Source organism: Salmo trutta, chromosome 25 (genome assembly GCF_901001165.1).
Source record: "Salmo trutta chromosome 25, fSalTru1.1, whole genome shotgun sequence".
Lineage (NCBI taxonomy): Eukaryota > Metazoa > Chordata > Actinopteri > Salmoniformes > Salmonidae > Salmo > Salmo trutta.
This window is the reverse complement of record NC_042981.1, coordinates 38,420,985-38,442,649: the sequence shown is the minus strand read 5'-3', so window position 1 is coordinate 38,442,649 and position 21,665 is coordinate 38,420,985. Positions and strand designations below refer to the sequence as shown.

General features: G+C 46.1%; 1 protein-coding gene across 9 annotated transcripts in view; it reads right to left on the bottom strand.

Moving 5' to 3' along the window:
• Positions 1-21,665, bottom strand: part of kidins220a (kinase D-interacting substrate 220a) — a 110,960-nt gene that overhangs the window by 41,642 nt on the left and 47,653 nt on the right. For all 9 annotated transcript variants that reach the window (XM_029713943.1, XM_029713937.1, XM_029713935.1 and 6 more), the window contains 7 exons: positions 20,645-20,745; positions 20,343-20,528; positions 19,763-19,903; positions 8,707-8,947; positions 7,540-7,628; positions 5,433-5,577; positions 5,125-5,287 (listed from right to left, as the gene is read on the bottom strand). In XM_029713943.1, coding sequence (XP_029569803.1) covers positions 5,125-5,287; positions 5,433-5,577; positions 7,540-7,628; positions 8,707-8,947; positions 19,763-19,903; positions 20,343-20,528; positions 20,645-20,745 — 1,066 coding nt within the window. The remainder of the gene's footprint in view (positions 1-5,124; positions 5,288-5,432; positions 5,578-7,539; positions 7,629-8,706; positions 8,948-19,762; positions 19,904-20,342; positions 20,529-20,644; positions 20,746-21,665) is intronic.

Sequence of the window (21,665 nt, the reverse complement as noted above, 5' to 3'; positions counted from 1 at the left end):
CACAGTAAGATGGGTGAATTTTGGCCCATTCCTCCTGACAGAGCTGGTGTAACTGAGTCAAGTTTGTAGGCCTCCTTGCTCGCACATGCTTTTTAAGTTCTCCCCACAAATGTTCTATAGGATTGAGGTCAGGGCTTTGTGATGGCCACTCAAATACCTTGACTTTGTTGTCCTTAAGCCATTTTGGCACAACTTTGACCCCAAGCATACTTCCATTGTCCCTTTGGAAGACCCATTTGCGATCAAGCTTTAACTTCCTGACTGATGTCTTGAGATGTAACTTCAATATATCCACATAATTTTTCTTCCTCGTGATGCCATCAATTTTGTTAAGTACACCAGTCCCTCCTGCAGTAAAGTACCCCCACAACATGATGCTGCCACCCCCGTGTTCCACAGTTAGGATGGTGTTCTTCGGCTTGCAAGCCTCCCCCTTTTTTTCGCTCCAAACATAATGATGGTCATTATGGCCAAACAGTTCTATTTTTGTTTCATCAGACCAGAGGACATTTCTCCAAAAAGTACGATCTTTGTCCCCATGCTCAGTTGCAAACCGTAGTCTGGCTTTTTTATGGCGGTTTTGGAGCAGTGGCTTCTTCCTTGCTGAGCGGCCTTTCAGGTTATGTCGATATAGATACTTCTGTACCTTTTTCCTCCAGCATCTTCACAAGGTCCTTTGCTGTTGTTCTGGGATTGATTTGCTCTTTTCCCACCAAAGTACGTTCATCTCTAGGAGACAGAACGCATCTCCTTCCTGAGCGGTATGAAGGTTGTGTGGTCCCATGGTGTTTATACTTGCGTACTATTGTTTGTACAGATGAACGTGGTACCTTCAGGCGTTTGGAAATTGCTCCCAATGATGAAGCAGCCTTGGAGGTCGACAATTTTTTTTCAACTTGGAGGTCTTGGCTGATTTCTTTTGATTTTCCCATGATGTCAAGCAAAGAGGCACTGAGTTTGAAGGTAGGCCTTGAAATACATCCACAGGTACACCTCCAATTGACTCAAATTATGTCAATGAGCCTATCAGAAGCTTCTAAAGCCATGACATAATTTTCTGGAAATTTACAAGCTGTTGAAAGGCACAGTCAACTTAGTGTATGTAAACTTCTGACCCACTGGAATTGTGATACAGTGAATTATAAGTGAAATAATCTGTCTGTAAACAATTGTTAGAAAAATTACTTGTGTCATGCACAAAGTAGATGTGCTAACCGACTTGCCAAAACTATAGTTAACAAGAAATTTGTGGAGTGGTTTAAAAACAAGTTTTAATGACTCCAACATAAGTGTATGTAAACTTCCGACTTCAAAATATATATATATATTTTGAAGTCGGAAGTTTACATACACTTATGTTGGAGTCATTAAAACTTGTTTTTAAACCACTCCACAAATTTCTTGTTAACTATAGTTTTGGCAAGTCGGTTAGCACATCTACTTTGTGCATGACACAAGTAATTTTTCTAACAATTGTTTATTTTTTTGAGCAGTGTGTGTGTGTGTGTGTGTGTGTGTGTGTGTGTGTGTGTGTGTGTGTATATACACACACACACACACACACACACACACACACACACACACACATACATACATACATACATGCACACACACACATATATACATACACACACACACACACACACACACACACACACACACACACACACACACACACACACACACTGCTCAAAAAAATAAAGGGAACACTAAAATAACACATCCTAGATCTGAATGAATGAAATAATCTTATCAAATACTTTTTTCTTTACATAGTTGAATGTGCTGACAACAAAATCACACAAAAATAATCAATGGAAATCCAATGTATCAACCCATGGAGGTCTGGAATTGGAGTCACACTCAAAATTAAAGTGGAAAACCACACTACAGGCTGATCCAACTTTGATGTAATGTCCTTAAAACAAGTCAAAATGAGGCTCAGTAGTGTGTGTGGCCTCCACGTGCCTGTATGACCTCTCTACAACGCCTGGGCATGCTCCTGGTGAGGTGGCGGATGGTCTCCTGAGGGATCTCCTCCCAGACCTGGACTAAAGCATCCACCAACTCCTGGACAGTCTGTGGTGCAACGTGGCGTTGGTGGATGGAGCGAGATATGATGTCCCAGATGTGCTCAATTGGATTCAGGTCTGGGGAACGGGCGGGCCAGTCCATAGCATCAATGCCTTCCTCTTGCAGGAACTGCTGACACACTCCAGCCACATGAGGTCTAGCATTGTCTTGCATTAGGAGGAACCCAGGGCCAACCGCACCAGCATATGGTCTCACAAGGGGTCTGAGGATCTCATCTCGGTACCTAATGGCAGTCAGGCTACCTCTGGCGAGCACATGGAGGGCTGTGCGGCCCCCCAAAGAAATGCCACCCCACACCATGACTGACCCACCGCCAAACTGGTCATGCTGGAGGATGTTGCAGGCAGCAGAACGTTCTCCACGGCGTCTCCAGACTCTGTCACGTCTGTCACGTGCTCAGTGTGAACCTGCTTTCATCTGTGAAGAGCACAGGGCGCCAGTGGCGAATTTGCCAATCTTGGTGTTCTCTGGCAAATGCCAAACGTCCTGCACGGTGTTGGGCTGTAAGCACAACCCCCACCTGTGGACGTCGGGCCCTCATACCACCCTCATGGAGTCTGTTTCTGACCGTTTGAGCAGACACATGCACATTTATGGCCTGCTGGAGGTCATTTTGCAGGGCTCTGGCAGTGCTTCTCCTGCTCCTCCTTGCACAAAGGCGGAGGTAGCGGTCCTGCTGCTGGGTTGTTGCCCTCCTACGGCCTCCTCCACGTCTCCTGATGTACTGGCCTGTCTCCTGGTAGCGCCTCCATGCTCTGGACACTACGCTGACAGACACAGCAAACCTTCTTGCCACAGCTCGCATTGATGTGCCATCCTGGATGAGTTGCACTACCTGAGCCACTTGTGTGGGTTGTAGACTCCGTCTCATGCTACCACTAGAGTGAAAGCACCGCCAGCATTCAAAAGTGACCAAAACATCAGCCAGGAAGCATAGGAACTGAGAAGTGGTCTGTGGTCCCCACCTGCAGAACCACTCCTTTATTGGGGGTGTCTTGCTAATTGCCTATAATTTCCACCTGTTGTCTATTCCATTTGCACAACAGCATGTGAAATGTATTGTCAATCAGTGTTGCTTCCTAAGTGGACAGTTTGATTTCACAGAAGTGTGATTGACTTGGAGTTACATTGTGTTGTTTAAGTGTTCCCTTTATTTTTTTGAGCAGTATATATATATATATATATATATTTTTTTTTTTCAATGTACTTTACTCAAACCAGTGAATATCACTTATTATAAATGAGATCATTAACTATCAGCTCTTGGAATATCCAGGGCCTATACTCTTCACATTTTGGTTATAAAACAACAAATCCAGAATTGATTAAAAACATCAAGGGACAGGACATCATAATCCTACTGGAACCATGGTGTCGTAGAGACATAGATACTCAGTGTCCCTCAGGCTATAGAAAAAGTTTACTACCATCAATCAAACATAAAAATGTTAAATGGGGCTGGGACTCAGGTGGAATCATCGTTTGGCATAAGCAGGACTTAGCATTGAATGAAATGAAAAAAAAAGGTACTAACCACGCAATTGACGCAATTGACCAAAATCAGTTCTGAGACATGTGGAACAATTTAAGCACGACAAAGCCACAAGAATTAGCCAGACAAGATTAAGTAATTTGGAAAACTTATTTTGAAAACCTATACAAAAACATCCCAGAAAAAGACTTAGACCAATTAGAAATTCAAGAAAAATGGAACATCCTTTAAATCAGTCATTAAAAATAACCAAAATCCATTAGAGAAAGAGGAGGAGAGAGAAAGAGGAGAGAGAAAGAGAGAAATAAGGGGAGAGAGAGCAGAGAGAGGGGGGGGAGAGGAGAGAGAAGGAGAAGAGAGAAAAGAGGGAGGAGGAAAAGGAGGAGAGAGAACAAGAGAGGAGGAGAGAGGAGGAGAAAGAGAGAGGAGAGAGAGGGAGAAAGAGAGAGAGAGAGAGAGAGAGAGAAGGAGATAGAGAGAGGAGAGAGAGAAGGAGAAAGAGAGAAAGAGGAGGAAAAGAAGGAGAGAGAGAACGAGAGAGAGAGGAGAGAGAAGGAGAAAGAGAGAAAGAGAAGTAGAGAGAAAGAGAAAGAGGAGGAAAGAGAAAGAGGCGATTCAGCGTCATCAATTAGGAGATCTCTCTCCAGATAAGGGCCGCTCGGCTCATCCTGGCATCCATGTTCGTTTGGGGCTTCCTTTAATCACAAACTGCCATTGCAGAGGCCATTCATTTTAAACGCGGTGTAAGTCACGTTTTGGAGACAGACAAGGGTGAAAATTCAGTGATGGGGGGTAGTCTAACGTGGCCATTTCAGGTGATACCTATCCAACACCCAGGTAAAGCTCTGTGCTAAGGAGCCCTTCTAATGCACAAGCATATTACAGGCTCATTGCTGCCTCACATACATTTGTCCAAAGCCATTTATTCATCCAGAATCTCTGTGAAGGATGGGGATGGTGACGATGACTATGTGACACTGAGTGTCGGTGACACTTCAGCGCCCCAGGACTCCCGGGCGCTAGTGTATTGTGATTGAGTGGCAGAGTGCAACCTTTAAAGGCCAACTTTTGGGGCAGAACAGCAGCAATCCTAATGACTCAGGCTATGTGCTGATTCCCTCCCCCTTGTCCACACTCTCATGCCTTGTTAAACCAGCATTGGCTGTGCTTCTAACACTTTATCAATTCAAATCAACAGATGAATAATGATATGCTACTTCTTACTTCCATGCATTTCCCTGCATGATCTGAATACAACGATAACAACGATCTATTTAGGCTGTAGGCTCACAGAAGCCTATAGGTGACTTACTCCTTCCTATATGATGTACTGGAAGATCATCTGCTGCCACCTACTGGTCAACATGATTTTTACATCACATTTCATTATTCATCTTCGATTTTGAGACTTGCGTGTGTGTGGTGCAAAAAGAACCTTTCGGAAATAGTCTAAAACGTGAGTGTCTGCCTGTGTGTGTGTGTATGTATGTCTTCCTGTACATGCGTGCTTGTTTGAGTACAGATGTGTGTGTACGTACCTCTCGTAGATGGTCTTCAGGGTGATCTGGTCTGAGATGCCGTCGGTCTCCTCCAGGAAGAGGATGAGCCAGGAGGTCCTGTAGGGCCACTCTTCCGTCAGGTTGATCCACGACGCCAGACGATCCCAGTTAAATATGATCTGATTGGCCCTCAGCAGACGTCCTGGAAATATGGACCAATGAGAAGTGACGTTGGTATGTTGGTTGAAACACCTACTACTCCCCTTCCGATAATAAGTGCCATGCTGGGAGTAGTCGACTCTCCCCCTTGGGTGATAATAAAGGTAATCTAATAGGTGATGTGTTACCTGTGACAGAGACGATGTTCAGGAGCCTCCTCATGGTCTGGGGGCTGATGTCACTGAACCAGTCCTCAGTGACCAGCAGCTTGGTCAGGTCAAAGGACATCTGTCTGGTAACAGTCCTCTGCATCTGCCTCCTGCGGTACGTGTCCTACACACACACACACACACACACACAATACCTCATGTTTATACTTGGATTAGCCCTTGGTCTTTCCACAAACCAGTCAGTAAGTCATTTTTGCTTAGGTCACTCATTTTTCCCATTCTAACGTTCAATCGAACAGTAACTGAATGCCTCAATGCCTGTCTGCCTGCTTTATATAGCAAGCCACGGCCACATGACTCACTGTCTGCAGGAGCGAACCATTTTTGTGAACGGGGTGGTATAGCTAATAAACTGGCCACAGAGAGTATATTATGTGTTTGCTTTACATATCAAAATGATAGTAACATTTATTTACAGCAAGCACTGGCCTCGTTTGACCTGTCCTGTGTTCTACAATTCACATGACCACGTGACAGTCTCATGATGACATCCCCCCGTGGCGTGCCGTGCACCTTGTGACAAGCGGCTCCCTGGGTGTGTGACCTCTAGTCCCGGAGTCCCGTCTCTTCCTCCTTCCATCCTTGTTTTCCCAACACCCAACCCCTACCCACCAACACACAAGCAGCTCTGTTACTGGGCCCAATTAACAGACTGGAGATCTCAGTTGAGCTCGACAGGGCATGTCCAGGGCATGTCCAGGGCTGGACGCACGGATATACACTGTGTGCTACCAAGGCAGAGGCATCAGCTGTCCACAGTCCAAAATGAGTAGAATGCTGTCTGGAGGACCACAATAGGTGCTGCTTGCTGAACGGTGCAGCAATGCTGTAAATATGAGAGCGTTCGTCAGGTCACAAGCACTCAGAACACCACCACCAGGCACTAAGCGGACTTTGATGTGGACTTAATGCCTGCCTTGTGACGACCGAACTGGTAGGGAGAGCGCGTATAGCCAGTATTGGTTCAGAAAGGAGGTGATTGGCTCTCCTTTGATCCTTACTTAGATGCATTGGACATGCTCAAAGAGTGAACTATGATTGGTGAAAGTTGATCGTTGTTTTATTGATTTGTTTTTCTGTATAACCAGACCATCAGGAGAAATTGTTGAACTCTGAATGTTGAAAAACTGCTGTAAGAGTTGGAATCTTTCCTCCAAACAAGCAAACTTACTTTGAGCTCACATCAGCCCAGAGCCCAGCGCCAATACTGTTTACAAGTCTGAGCTCGCCTGGCCTGCCTCCCTCCCGCACTTCCCCTCCCCTGCCATCTTGGAAGGCTAAAGATCCACAACTCTGCAATTAAGTAGCCGAGAGACAGAGCTTTTTCTCTCCCTCCATCCTTCCATCCTTCTTAGCTCCACTTGTGAAGAGACCCACTCACTGCCTTCTTGGCAGCCAAGAAACCGCCAGAGAGGGCAAACAAAAAGAAGTGGGCGCTGAAATAAAAAAGGGACCCAAGGAAAATGAAGACAAAAAACAGGCAAATAAATCAGACGCCCAAACAAACAAACAAACAGATAAACAAACAAAACGGGGTCCTCGCAGGGGGAAGCAGGCAGGGCCACTTAGCCTCCCGCCAGCAGCCACCGATGCCAGCGTTTTGTCACTGGGACCCACTGCTGCTCCTCCCTGTCATTAGGCAGTGTGGCATCGCAGCAGGAAGGATAAACAGACATTACATCAATTACCAGGCAGAGACTCCTCGGCGATGGGGACAGGCTCTTTTGCTCCCGACCTCCTCCACCCCTCTCCACTATGTTCACCGCAAGGCTAGAGGAAGCTAGCTACACCCCCGGGCCTGTGGGTTTAAGTGCATTATCTCACCCTTTCTATGTTAGTCTTCTCTAGCTGTGTCTATGGGAAAAGAAGCATAAACACCACTTCAGAGGCATCATTTTGATGCGTTTACTGAGCTTTCATTGCCCGCACAGACGCCCAATCTCCTTATGTTCCTTGTTGTATCACTTGTCTTTGTGCCAGAACTCTGCCAGTCTACAGGACCTCTGCAGGTAGATCTATGGTCCAGCCTGGGCATGGAGAGGGTTGGCTGGCTGAAAGAGCTTACCCTGCGGTTGAGGGCCGTCTTGCTGCCAAACTTGGCCTGATCCCCCAGACTGTTTGAGGATAGGTTCCTGTCCATCTCCTCATGCCATCCTGTGAAGAGGAATGGAAAAGGAGAGAGAAAAGGAGACAGTACCATCAGGGATGTCTCATCACAACACCTAATTTTAACAACCAACCTATTCACGATATATTATTACCATTTCCTACATCAAGTCAGAATACGCGAGTGTGTGTGTGTGTCTACTCTATGCCTATGTCAGTGTTTCCTAATCCTGGTCGACAGGACCCAAAGGGATGTCAGTGTTTCCTAATCCTGGTCGACAGGACCCAAAGTGATGTCAGTGTTTCCTAATCCTGGTCGACAGGACCCAAAGTGATGTCAGTGTTTCCTAATCCTGGTCGACAGGACCCAAAGGGACGTCAGTGTTTCCTGATACTGGTCGACAGGACCCAAAGTGACGTCAGTGTTTCCTAATCCTGGTCGACAGGACCCAAAGGGATGTCAGTGTTTCCTAATCCTGGTCGACAGGACCCAAAGTGATGTCAGTGTTTCCTAATCCTGGTCGACAGGACCCAAAGTGATGTCAGTGTTTCCTAATCCTGGTCGACAGGACCCAAAGTGATGTCAGTGTTTCCTAATCCTGGTCGACAGGACCCAAAGTGATGTCAGTGTTTCCTAATCCTGGTCGACAGGACCCAAAGTGATGTCAGTGTTTCCTAATCCTGGTCGACAGGACCCAAAGGGATGTCAGTGTTTCCTAATCCTGGTCGACAGGACCCAAAGGGATGTCAGTGTTTCCTAATCCTGGTCGACAGGACCCAAAGTGATGTCAGTGTTTCCTAATCCTGGTCGACAGGACCCAAAGTGATGTCAGTGTTTCCTAATCCTGGTCGACAGGACCCAAAGTGATGTCAGTGTTTCCTAATACTGGTCGACAGGACCCAAAGTGATGTCAGTGTTTCCTAATACTGGTCGACAGGACCCAAAGTGATGTCAGTGTTTCCTAATCCTGGTCCACGGGACCCAAATTGATGCACATTATATTTTTTACCCTAACAAAAATGTGCACCCTTTGGGGTCCCCAGAACCAGGATTAAGAAACACTGGCCTGTGTGTGTGTGCGTTTTCATGTTTGCGTAACAAATGCCATGCATATGTCTTGTGTACCCTCAGGGTTGGCCAGGTCTCCGTTGGAGGTGGGGGCGACCATGCACAGCTTCCTGGTCGTGCTTAGCCCCCGGCTGTTGAGGAAAACAGGCAGGTGGACGATGTTCCTCATGTAGTCGTGGCCGTTGATGTTGGAGTCCCTGAGCACGCTGTTCAGGTTCTGGTTGATGGCCTTGATGATGATGTGGGGGTCGCTGGCAAAGATGGAGATGAAGGGGCCTTTGGAGAACAGCACCCTCACCTGGTGGAGGAGGGGAATAGGAGGAGGATTTAGACCTGGGATAATCCACTACTGCTCATCTGTAGTGAATTTATTGGAATGATAAAAGCCTGAAATCATTTGTGTCAGATTCATAGTGTGGTCATACACACAACTGGGGAACAAAAACAACTTGACATCACCTTGTTAATATCTGTAAACTGTGGCTATAACTTGTAGTATCTTGTTAGGTTGAGTTTGTGGGTCACATTTCTGTTGATCACATTCTGTTTCTAAAGGGACATGCAACAGCAATTCAAATAGGGGGCCTCCCTACTAGTTGTCTCTCTAAATCAGGGGTATTCAACCGGGGCTCTGCGGCCATCTGGCATAGGCCTTGAAAAAGTACCCACGAATATACAGTGCATTCAGAAAGTATTCAGACCTCTTGACTTTTTCCACATTTTGTTACGTTACAGACTTATTCTAAAATTGATAAAATAGATGTTTCCCCCCTCATCAATCTACACACAATACCCCATAATGAAAAGGTAAAGCAGGGTTTTTGAACATTTTTCAAATGCATTAAATGTAAAAAACTGAAATATCACATTTACATACAGTACTAGTCAAAAGTTGACACACCTACTCATTCAAGGGTTTTTGTTTATTTTTACTATTTTCTACATTTTAGAATAATAGTCAAGACATCAAAAATATGGAACAACACATATGGAATCATGTAGTAACCAGAAAAGTGTTAAACAAATCTAAATAAATTTTAGATTCTTCAAAGTAGCCACCAATTCTTTGCCTTGATGACAGTTTTGCACACTCTTGCTATTCTCTCCACCAGCTTCACCTGGAATGCTTTTCCAACAGTCTTGAAGGAGTTCCCACATATGCTGAGCACATGTTGGCTGCTTTTCCTTCACTCTGCGGTCCAACTCATCCCAAACCATCTCAAATTGAGTTGAGGTCAGGTGATTGTGGAGGCCAGGTCATCTGATGCAGCACTCCATCACTCTCCTTGGTCAAATAGCCCTTACACAGCCTGGAGGTGTGTTGGGTCATTGTCCTGTTGAAAACCAAATGATGTAGAAAATAATCAAATAAAAATCTGGAATGAGTAGGTGTGTCCAAACTTTTGAATGGTACTGTAAGTATTCAGACCCTTCACTCAGTACTTTGTTGAAGCACCTTTGGCAGCGATTACAACCTTCTTGGGAGCGACGCTACCAGCTGGCACACCTGTATTTGGGGAGTTTCTCCCATTCTTCTCTGCAGATCCTCTCAAGCCCAGTCAGGTTGGATGGGGAGCGTAGCTGCACAGCTATTTTCAGGTATCTCCAGAGATGTACGATCAGGTTTAAGTCTGGGCTCTGGCTGGGCCACTCAAGGACATTCAGAGACGTGTCCCGAAGCCACTCCTGCATTGTCTTGGCTGTCTGCTCAGGGTCATTGTCCTGTTGGAAGGTGAACCTTTCCCCCAGTCTGAGGTCTTGAGTGCTTTGGAGCAGGTTTTCATCAAGGATATCTCTGTACTTTACTCTGTTCATCTTTTCCTAGATCCTGACTAGTCTCCCAGTCCCTGCCGCTGAAAAACATCCCCACAGCATGATGCTGCCACCACGTTTCACAGTAATGATGGTGCCAGGTTTCTTCCAGACGTGACGCTTGGCATTCAGGCCAAAGAGTCTTTAGGTGCCTTTTGGCAAACTCCACGCGGGCAGTCATGTGCCTTTTACTGAGGAGTGGCTTACGTCTGACCACTCTACCATACAGGCCTGGTTGGTGGAGTGCTGCAGAGATGGTTGTCCTTCCTCCACAGAGGAACTCTGGAGCTCTGTCAGTGACCATCAGGTTCTTGGTCACCTCCCTGACCAAGGCCCTTCTACCCCGATTGCTCAGTTTGACCAGGCAGCCAGCTCTAGGAAGAGTCTTGGTGGTTCCAAACTTCTTCCATTTAAGAATGATGGAGGCCACTGTGTTCTTGGGGACCATCAATACTGCAGAAATGTTTTGGTACCCTTCCCCAGATCTGTGCCTCGACACAATCATGTCTCGGAGCGCTACGAACAATTCCTTCGACCTCTTGGCTTGGTTTTAACTCTGACTGTCAACTGCAGGACCTTATATAAAACAGGTGTGTGCCTTTCCAAATCATGTCCAATCAATTGCATTTACCACAGGTGGTCTCCAATCATGTTGTAGAAACATCTCAAGGATGGTCAATGGAAACAGTATGCACCTGAGTTCAATTTCGAGTCTCATAGCAAAGGGTCTGAATACATATGAAAATAAGGTATCTGTTTTTTATTTTAATACATTTGCAAAAATGTCAAAACCTGTTTTCGCTTTGTCATTATGGGGTATTGTGTGTAGATTAATAAGGGAAAGGCTGTAACGTAACAAAATGTGGAAAAAGTCAAGGGGTCTGAATACTTTCCAAATGCACTGTAGATCTTAATAGTTTGCATTAAAAGCTATAGTGCCGCAGGCTGCTGGTAAGCTTTCTTGACTGGGAAATAAAATTTTGGCTAACACATGGCTAACCACTGTTTAACCAGCTAAGCAGCTTCTCTTAGTGAAAATGTGTTTGGAGTTACCATCCAAGCTTATAGGCCATGTTAGAGTTTACACTTCCTCTTCCAATTATAATGTGGAGAGGTCAAAATAATGAAAACTGATCTACCAAATCTATTTATTTTAACCCAATGAGTCCCACTGTAATGCCGGCGCGTTTTGGACTTCTAACCCCTTTTAAATATTGTGTGTTTGAGCTACAGACTTCTAGGTTATACCAGTGGGTTTGTCTATTTCTCCAATCATCTGTGTGATTAACGGGGGTTGAACTAGAGCAGTGGTTGTGAGACAAGGGTAGATCCCGAAGGGGCCCGGGCCGGGTCTTTTACCAAAACGTCTGTAGAGTCCGAATGGTTTAAGCTACAAACTATTAAGCTACAGACTCTCACGAACATGTAACATGATGTGCTCTATGACGCTCACAAGCTACACAAGAGTCGTTAGAAGGTAAGGGGTTATTCTACATAGAGGAACATAGGAAATCTCAGGACATAGTGTCTATAATACTGTAATAAATCTCACATAGTTGCTGTCACAAACTCAAAATTCTAAACAGTTGTCACTAACTAGTTGGATATTCATTTCCCATTGAGCAAACAATTTCTGTACTTACAGCATTCATATAAATTTGTTTGTATAACTTCTTACTTTGGTTGACTTTTTCTATATTGACATTTGTCCATAAAACTCACGAATGCAACGGTTTATCAAATTGTTTTGTGTTCTACTTGTATCCCTAGTTGTCCTGAAAATGGTAAAACATTTCATTGTGAGGCTAAATACTCTACATGGCCCAAGGTATGTGGACACCTGCTCATCGAACGTCTCATTCCAAAATCATGGACATTAATATGGAGTTGGTCCCCCTTTGCTGCTATAGCAGCCTCCACTCTTCTGGGAAAGCTTTCCACCAGATGTTGGAACATTGCTGCAGAGTTCGGGCACTGATGTTGGGCAATTAGGCCTGGCTCGCAGTCGGCGTTCCAATTCATCCCAAAGGTATTCAATGGGGTTGAGGTCAGGACTCTGTGCAGGCCAGTGAAGTTCTTCCACACTGATCTCGACAAACCATTTCTGTCGGCGAGCTTTACACCACTCCAGCCGACGCTTGGCATTGTGCATGGTGATCTTAGACTTGGGTGCGGATGCTCGGCCATGGAAACGGACAGTTATTGTGCTGACGTTGCTTCCAGAGGCAGTTTGGAACTTGTTGCAACCGAGGACAGACAATTTTTGTGCGCTACGCGCTTCATCGGTCCCGTTCTGTGACCTTGTGTGGCCTACCACTTCGCGGCTGAGCCGTTGTTGCTCCTAGACGTTTCCACTTCACAATAACAGCACTTACAGTGCCGAGGCAGCTCTAGCAGAGCAGAAATTTAACGAACTGTTGGAAAGGTGGCATCCTATGACGGTGCCACATTGAAAGTCACTGAGCTCTTCAGTACGGGCCATTCTACTGCCAATGTTTGTCTATGGATAATGCATGGCTGTGTGCTAGATGTTATACACCTGCCAGCAATGGGCATGGCTGAAATAGCCGAATCCACTAATTGAATGGGTGTTCACATACTTTTGTGTACAAGGCTTGGACATGCAGATAAATCAAAGTCAGATAAATGAAAAGTAGATTTTTGCTGGGGTCTTGGGACTGATAGGGTTAAAATGTTGATTACTTCTCCTTGCCATTATCATTCACCTGATAAGACAAATGTGAAGATTTCCTTTGCTGCTAATGTATGATCGGGGTCCCTGGGTCACCGGTTTGCCTGGGAAGGGGTCCCTAGGCAAGAAAAGGTTGAAGACCCCTCTAAATTACTATGATGGAACCTGATGGTCGACAGCGCGTACACACACACACACACACACACACACACACACACACACACACACACACACACACACAGAGGGAGTTTCCAAGCCTGATGAGAGACATTGTCGAAGTGTCACAGGATCCTGGTTTGTGCTCCATTTACAGTCTATTAGCCACAGGGCTAACCACCCTCGGGCGGTGTGTGTTTGTGTGTCCACAACAAAACAACTATCTGCTTATACTGTGTTTGTCCCTGTAATTTAATTATACTTGATAATCACTCATTCTGTATCTATTCCAACCCCTCCTATTCATATCTATGTCCTCATATCATCATATTAATATAGCTGTCACGATCGTCGTACAGAGTGGACCAAGGCGCAGCGTGAGTTGAGTTCCACATCATTTTAATTCACAGTGAAACAACAAAAACATCCAACAAACGTGAAGTACAGCGCGCACATAGGCACTAACTGAAACAATATCCCACAAAGCAGGTGGGAGAAAGGGCTTCCTAAATATGATCCCCAATTAGAGGCAACGATTACCAGCTGCCTCTAATTGGGAAGCATACAACTCACCAACATAGAAATAGAATGACTAGAACACCCCCCTTGTCACGCTCTGACCTAAACACCATAGAGAACCAAGGGCTCTCTATGGTCAGGGCATGGCAGTACCCCCCCCAAAGGTGCGGACTCCGGCCGCAAAACCTGAAACCAGATGGGGAGGGTGGGGGGGGTGACTAGTGTCGGTGGGTCGTAGCCCCCGCCCAGACCCCGGATCCGGCCATGGCGCCGGGCTGAACGCCGTGCCTGGACATCGGCGCAGAGGAAGGCTCCGGCCTTGGAGCGGTACTGGATGCCGTGCCTGGACTGGGCACCGGCGCAGAGGAGGGCTCCGGCCATGGAACTGGGTTGGCCGCCGTGCCTAGACTGGGCACTGGCGCAAAGGAAGGCTCTGGCCATGGAGCGGGACTGGACGCCGTGCCTGGACTGGGCACCGGCGCAGAGGAGGGTTCCGGCCATGGAGCTGGGTTGGACGCCGTGCCTGGACTGGGCACCGATGCAGAGGAAGGCTCCGGCCATGGAGCGGGACTGGACGCCGGGACTGGACGCCGTGCCTGGACTGGGCACCGGCGCAGAGGAAGGCTCCGGCCATGGAGCGGGACTGGACGCCGTGCCTGGACCGTGTACCGTCGCTGGAGGCTCCGGACTGTGTACCATCCCTGGAGGCTCCGGACCGAGTACCGTCCCTGGAACCGAGTACCGTCCCTGGAGGCTCCGGACCGAGTACCGTCCCTGGAGGCTCCGGACCGAGTACCGTCCCTGGAGGCTCCGGACCGAGTACCGTCCCTGGAGGCTCCAGACCGTGTCCCGTCGCTGGAGGCTCCGGGCTGTAGACTGTCGCTGGAGGTTCCGGACTGTACACACGCTCTTCAGGGCGAGTGCGGGGAGCCGGCACAGGACGTACCGGGGTAGAGAGGTGCACTGGAGGCCTGGTGCGTGGAGCCGGCACAGGTGGCACCGGACTGATGACCCGCTCTTCAGGGCGAGTGCGAGGATCCGACACAGGACGTACCGGGCTGAGAAGGCTCACTGGAGGCCTGGTGCGTGAAGCCGGCGCAGATGGCACTGGACTGGTGTCACGCTCTTCAGCACGCCTGCGCTGCAGGATACTCCTAGCCAACATCATTCTCCGATATCCCTCCTCACACTGCTCCATCGACTCCCAGGCAGGCTCTGGCTCTCTCCTTGGCTCGGCTGACCACCCCTCGTGCCTCCCCCCAAAAATAATCTTGGGGTTTCTGTGGCCGCGGTCCCTGGCGTCGTCGCTGTCCTTCCTGAGTCCTCAGCGACTCCCGCCAAGGAAGAATCTCGTGTCCTCCCATGATTTCTTCCCAGGTCCAAAACTCCTTTACCTCCGTCACACGCTACTTGGTCCTTGTGAGGTGGGATATTCTGTCACGATCGTCGTACAGAGCGGACCAAGGCGCAGCGTGAGTTGAGTTCCACATAATTTTAATTCACAGTGAATCAACAAAAACAACAAAACATCCAACAAACGTGAAGTACAGCGCGCACATAGGCACTAACTGAAACAATATCCCACAAAGCAGGTGGGAGAAAGGGCTTCCTAAATATGATCCCCAATTAGAGGCAACGATTACCAGCTGCCTCTAATTGGGAAGCATACAACTCACCAACATAGAAATAGAATGACTAGAACACCCCCCTAGTCACACTCTGACCTAAACACCATAGAGAACCAAGGGCTCTCTATGGTCAGGGTGTGACAATAGCTCTGTAATATCATACATCTACATTAACAAAATGGAAAAATATTTACTTTGCTGAAAAATCAAATGTTCTAATATTCGTATTAAAAATAAGAAAGTTAGCTCAGAGGGAGGCGAGGTGTTGGTTCGTTTGCACAGAACATTTCATTAGCACATAGGAGGCTGCCAAACTACTAGAGGGATGACTCTTCCCCAAATAATAACATTTAGCTGGAGGAAATTCTATTACTCCAGCTGGGAAGAGGAATTTGAACTCTTGGGTATAGGGGAGGCTTAAAGGGGATGGCTACTGTATGCGCTGTGTCCATAGTCCATACAATTATTGCTTTATGCAAGAGGCTTTGAAAGGTTAATCTTGGTAATGTGACTTGATACTATGATTTTATTGCAATTTCATGTTCCAAATATATTGCTCTGTATATGTCTGCTGCAGAGAGACAAGAGAGAGCATGAGAAAATCTGTTTTGGAAATAAAATTGCTTAAAACATGTTGGCTCACTATTTAAAAAAAAATGGAGAACAAGCTATAGAATGAAAACTACCAGAGTTGTGGCGCAGGTACAGCCGGCTAGCACTAGCTAACACTACCTAGCAAAGACTTTAAAAAAAAAAGTGTTTACACACACACACACACACACACACACACACACACACACACACACACACACACCACTGTTCAAAAGACTTGGGTCACCTAGAAATGTCCTTGTTTGTTAAAGAAAAGCAAATGTTTTGTCCATTAAAATAACATCAAATTGATCCGAAATACAGTGTAGACATTGTTAATGTTGTAAATGACTATTGTAGCTGGAAACGGCTGATTTATAATGGAATATCTACATACACGTACAGAGGCCCATTATCAGCAACCATCACTCCTGTGTTCCAATGGCACGTTGTGTTAGCCTTTTAAAATTGTAAACTTGTGTGAGCTAATTGATCATTAGAAAACCCCTTTGCAATTATGTTAGCACAGCTGAAACCTGTTGTCCTGATTAAAGATGCAATAAAACTGGTCTTCTTTAGAATAGTTGAGTATCTGGAGCATCAGCATTTTTTGGGTTCGATTACAGGCTCAAAATGGCCAGAAACAAATAACTTTCTTTGGTGGTGCTCTCATGCAGCTGGTGCTGTCATGCATGTTTCAGTGTTATTTGCCTCGAAGCAAGCATAGAAGTAGGTTAGCTCGTCTGGTAGGCTTGTGTCACTGGGCAGCTCTCGGCTGTGCTTCCCTTTGTAGTCTGTAATGGTTTGCAAGCCCTGCCACATCCGACGAGTATCAGAGCCGGTGTAGTATGATTTGATCTTAGTCCTGTATTGACGCTTTGCTTGTTTGATGGTTAATCGGAGGGCATAGCAGGATGTCTTATAAGCTTCTGGGTTAGAGTCCTGCTCCTTGAAAGCGCCAGCTCTAGCCTTTAGCTCAGTGCAGATGCTGCCTGTAACCCATGGCTTCTGGTTGGGGTGTACGTATGGTCACTGTGGGGACGACGTCGTCGATGCACTTATTGATGAAGCCAATGACTGATGTGGGGTACTCCTCAATACCATCGGAGGAATCCCGGAACATATTCCAGTCTGTGCTCGCAAAACAGTCCTGTAGCTTAGCATCTGCTTCATCTGACAACTTTTTTATTGATCTAGTCACTGGTGCTTCCTGCTTTATATTTGCTTGTAAGCAGGAATCAAGAGGATAGAATTATGGTCAGATTTTACAAATGGAGGGCGAGGGAGAGCTTTGTATGCGTCTCTGTGTGTGGAGTATAGGTGGTCCAGAGTTCTTTTTCCTCTGGTTGCACATTTAACATGCTGATAGAAATTTGGTAAAATTGCATTAAAGTCCCTGGCTACTTGGAGCGCTGCCTCTGGGTGAGCGTTTTCTTGTTTGCTTATGGTGGAATACAGCTCATGCAATGCTGTCTTAGTGCCAGCCTCAGTCTGTGGTGGTATGTAAACAGCTACGAAGAATACAGATGAAAACTCTCTTGGTAGGTAGTGTGGTCTACAGCTTATCATGAGATACTCTACCTCTGGCGAGCAATAGTTCGAGACTTCCTTAGATATTGTGCACCAGCTGTTATTTACAAAAATACATAGTTCGCCGCCCCTCGTCTTACCAGAAGCTGCTGTTCTAGCCAGCCAGCTGTATGTTGATATTGTCGTTGTTCAGTCACATCTCTGTGAAGCATGAGATGTTACAGTTTTTAATGTCCTGTTGGTTGTTTAATCTTCCGCGTAAAAGTCTATTTAATTCTCCAAGGATTGCACATTTGCTAGCAGAATGGAGTGGGGGTTTATTCGATCACCTACGAATTCTCAGAAGGCAGCCCGCTCTTCGGCCCCTCTTTCTCCACCCCCTCTTCATGCAGATCACGGGGATCGGGGCCTGTTCCCGAGGAAGCAGTATATCTTTCGCGTCGAGCTCATCAGAAGAAGAAAAAGGATTCTGCTAGTCTGTGGTGTGTAATCGCAGTCCTGATGTCTAGAAGTTATTTTCGGTCATAAGAGACAAAAGCAGCAACATTATGTAAAAAATAAGTTTTTAAAAAAAGAAATAAGTTACAAACAACGGAAATAAACGAACAAAATCGGCTTGTGGCACGTAAAACGTCTGCCTTCTTCTCCGGCGCCATCTTACATACACACATATACACTGTATATACACCACATAGCCAAAACTATGTGGACATTGCTGGTTGAACATCTCATTCCAAAATCATGGGTATTAATATGGAGTTGGTCCCCCCCTTTGCTGCTGTAACAGCCTCCACTCTTCTGGGAAGGCTTTCCACTAGATGTTGGAACATTGCTGCGGGGACTTGCTGGCATTCAGCCACAAGAGCATTAGTGAGGTCGGGCATGGATGTTGGGCGATTAGAGCTGGCTCGCAGTCGGCGTTCCAATGCATCTTAAAGGTGTTTGATGGAGTTGAGGTCAGGGCTCTGTGCAGGCCAGTCAAGTTCTTCCACACTGATCTCGACAAACCATTTCTGTATGGACCTTGCTTTGTGCATGGGGTATTGTCATGCTGAAACAGGAAAGGGCCTTCCCCAAACTGTTGCCACAAAGTTGGAAGCACAGAATCGTCTAGAATGTCATTCTCTGCTGTAGTGTTAAGATTTCCCTATACTGGAACTAAGGGGCCTAGCTCGAAGCATGAAAAACAGCCCCGGACCATTATTCCACCAAACTTTGCAGGTGGCACTATGCATTGGGGCATATAGTGTTCTCCTGGCATCTGCCAAACCCTGATTCATCCATCCGACTGCCAGATGGTGAAGTGTGATTCATCACTCCAGAGAATGCGTTTCCACTGCTCCAGAGTCCAATGGCAGTGAGCTTTACACCACTCCAGCCGATGCTTGACATTGCGCATGGTGATCTTGTGTGCGGCTGCTCGGCCATGTAAACCCAATTCATGAAGCTCTCGACAAACAGTTATTGTGCTGACGTTGCTTCCAGAGTCTGTTTAGAACTCGGTAGTGAGTGTTGCAACCGAGGAAAGACAATTATTGCGCTACAACACTCGCCGGTCCCATTCTGTGAGCTTGTGTGGCCTACCACTTTATGGCTGAGCCATTGTTGCTCCTCGACGTTTCCAATTCACAATAACAGCATTTAGTTGACCGGGGTAGCTCTAACAGGGCAAAAAGTTGACTAAATGACTTGTTGGAAAGGTGGCATCCTATGACGATGCCACGTTGAAAGTCACTGAGCTCTTCAGTAAGGCCGTTCTACTGCCAATTTTTGTCTATGGAGATTGCATGGCTGTGTGCTTCATTTTATACACCTGTCAGCAACAGGTGTGGCTGAAATAGACAAATCCACTAATTTGAAGGGGTGTCCACATACTTTTGTATATATAGTGTTTTTTTTATTTATTTTTTATCTATACTTGGAGTCAAAGTATAGATATAATATTGTCAAAAATAATATCACGATATGTAACTGTACCAATTCTCCCCCATCAATAGTAATGACCAGTGAGTCATGGATAATGATTTAAACCTAAATGGTTATGGATAGTGTGAGTTCTGTGTATAGTATTGTATAGCCTACATTTTGTGTTTAGCCATTGTTACAAACATCTTATTCAGTCATTGTTACAAACACACACATGCACACACAGCAAAGGCACACACACGCACACACACACACACACCGTGTCGAGCATCTGCAGCACTCTGTCCTGTTCGCAGGCATCCAGGCCGTCAATGATGACCGCCATGCGGGTCTGGTTCTGGGTGAAGCCATCGATGGTCTTGGCCATCTTGGACATCAGCTCCACCTCATGCTTCAATACCTGGAGCAACCAAACACATACCCTCAACCACTACATACTGTATAACTACAGACAATGTGTCTCTTCCTATTAATTCATCTCTGTTTTGAGAGTGGTAGTAGGCATTTAGCTCCTGAGTGCCTAACACTATCACGTAACAACATAATGTATTTATACTTAACCATGTTAAAACTGTAGAATAGCATTTATAACTAGCGACATTATGAGCCAAATCCTAACTCGATCAATTAATTTGATCTACATGTAACTTCCATGTAAAAGTCTGTATCGACATTGCTGCGTAATTTACAAGTTACTCATCTATTCTCAAGTTAGGGATTCGGCACTATTTGAATATAACTGGAGAGGAACCTATCAAACAGAGTATTCCCTAAAAGCAAAAGACGTTGAAAGGATGTTGAAAAGACGTTGAAAATGTGCTAAAAAGGGTTTACACTACCTTCATGAATCCCTCACTCTTGAGCTTGTGCATCTTGTTGGCGGCACTGTGCAGTCTCTTCCTCTGGGAGTTGAGGACGGAGTCAGCCACCTGCCACCAGGTCCTACAGTTCAACAGGAGGGCCAGGCCCACCACGCTGGCCATGGCGATCAGCACAGCGTTCACCGTAAGGTTCTCACGCTGCACCTAAATAGATGTAACAAGGTCCACACACAAAAAGTAGTTTAAATACTTTTTTCATGTACAGCAGATGCTCGACACAGTGTGTGTGCTTGTGTATGTGCACATTTTTGTGTAGGTACCTTAAAGATGGCCAGCAGCGCCATGGCCGTGATCAGGCAGCCCAGCGTCACGACAAACAGCATGAAGCTGGGCACGCAACAAGTCTTCTTCCACTTCTTACCTGGAGGGGGAGGGGAGAGGGGACAAATATCTAATTCACATTAGGTATTCACACCCCTATTCTATGACGCTCCAAATTGAGCTCAGTTGCATCAAATTTAATTTGATCACTGCAACTTGATTGGAGTTCACCTGTGGCCGATTCAATTGTTTGGACATGATTTAGAAAGAAACACACCTGTCTATATAAGGTCCCACAGTTGACAGTGCATGTCAGAGCAGAAACTATACCATGAAGTCCAAGGAACAGTCTGTAGATCTCTGAGATAGTATTGTGTTGAAGCATATACTGTATCTGGGTAAGGGGATAAATCAATTTCTAAAATGTTGAACATTTCAAGAGCACAGTGGTCTCCATCATTGAGAAATTGGAAAAAAATTATGAAAGTACACAGAATATGCATTGAGCTGGCTGCCCGACCAAACGGGCAAAAATGACCTTGGTCAGGGAGGTTACCAAGAACCCAATGACCACTCTGACAGAACTACAGAGTTCCTTGGCTGAGATGGGAGAACCTGATCGACGGACAACAGTCTGTCTCTACAGCATTTCATCAATCTGGCCTTTATGGGAAAGTGGCCAGACGGAAGCCACTTGTGAGAAAAAGGCACATGACAGCCCGCCTGGAGTTTGCAGAGGCACGTGAAAGACTCAGATCATAAGGCAAACGATTCTGTGGTCTGATGAGACAAAAATGTGGTGGCAGCATCATGCTATGGGACTGAAAAACTACTGTAGAGGGATAAATGAATGGAGGCAAATGCAGGCAAATCCTTGATGAGAACCTGCTTCAGAGTGAAAATGACCTTATACCTGGGGTGAAGCTTTACATTCCAACAGGACAATAACCCCCAACCATACAGCCAAAGCAACGCGGGAATGGCTTCAGAACAAGAATCCAGCTAAAGCCCAGACTTAAA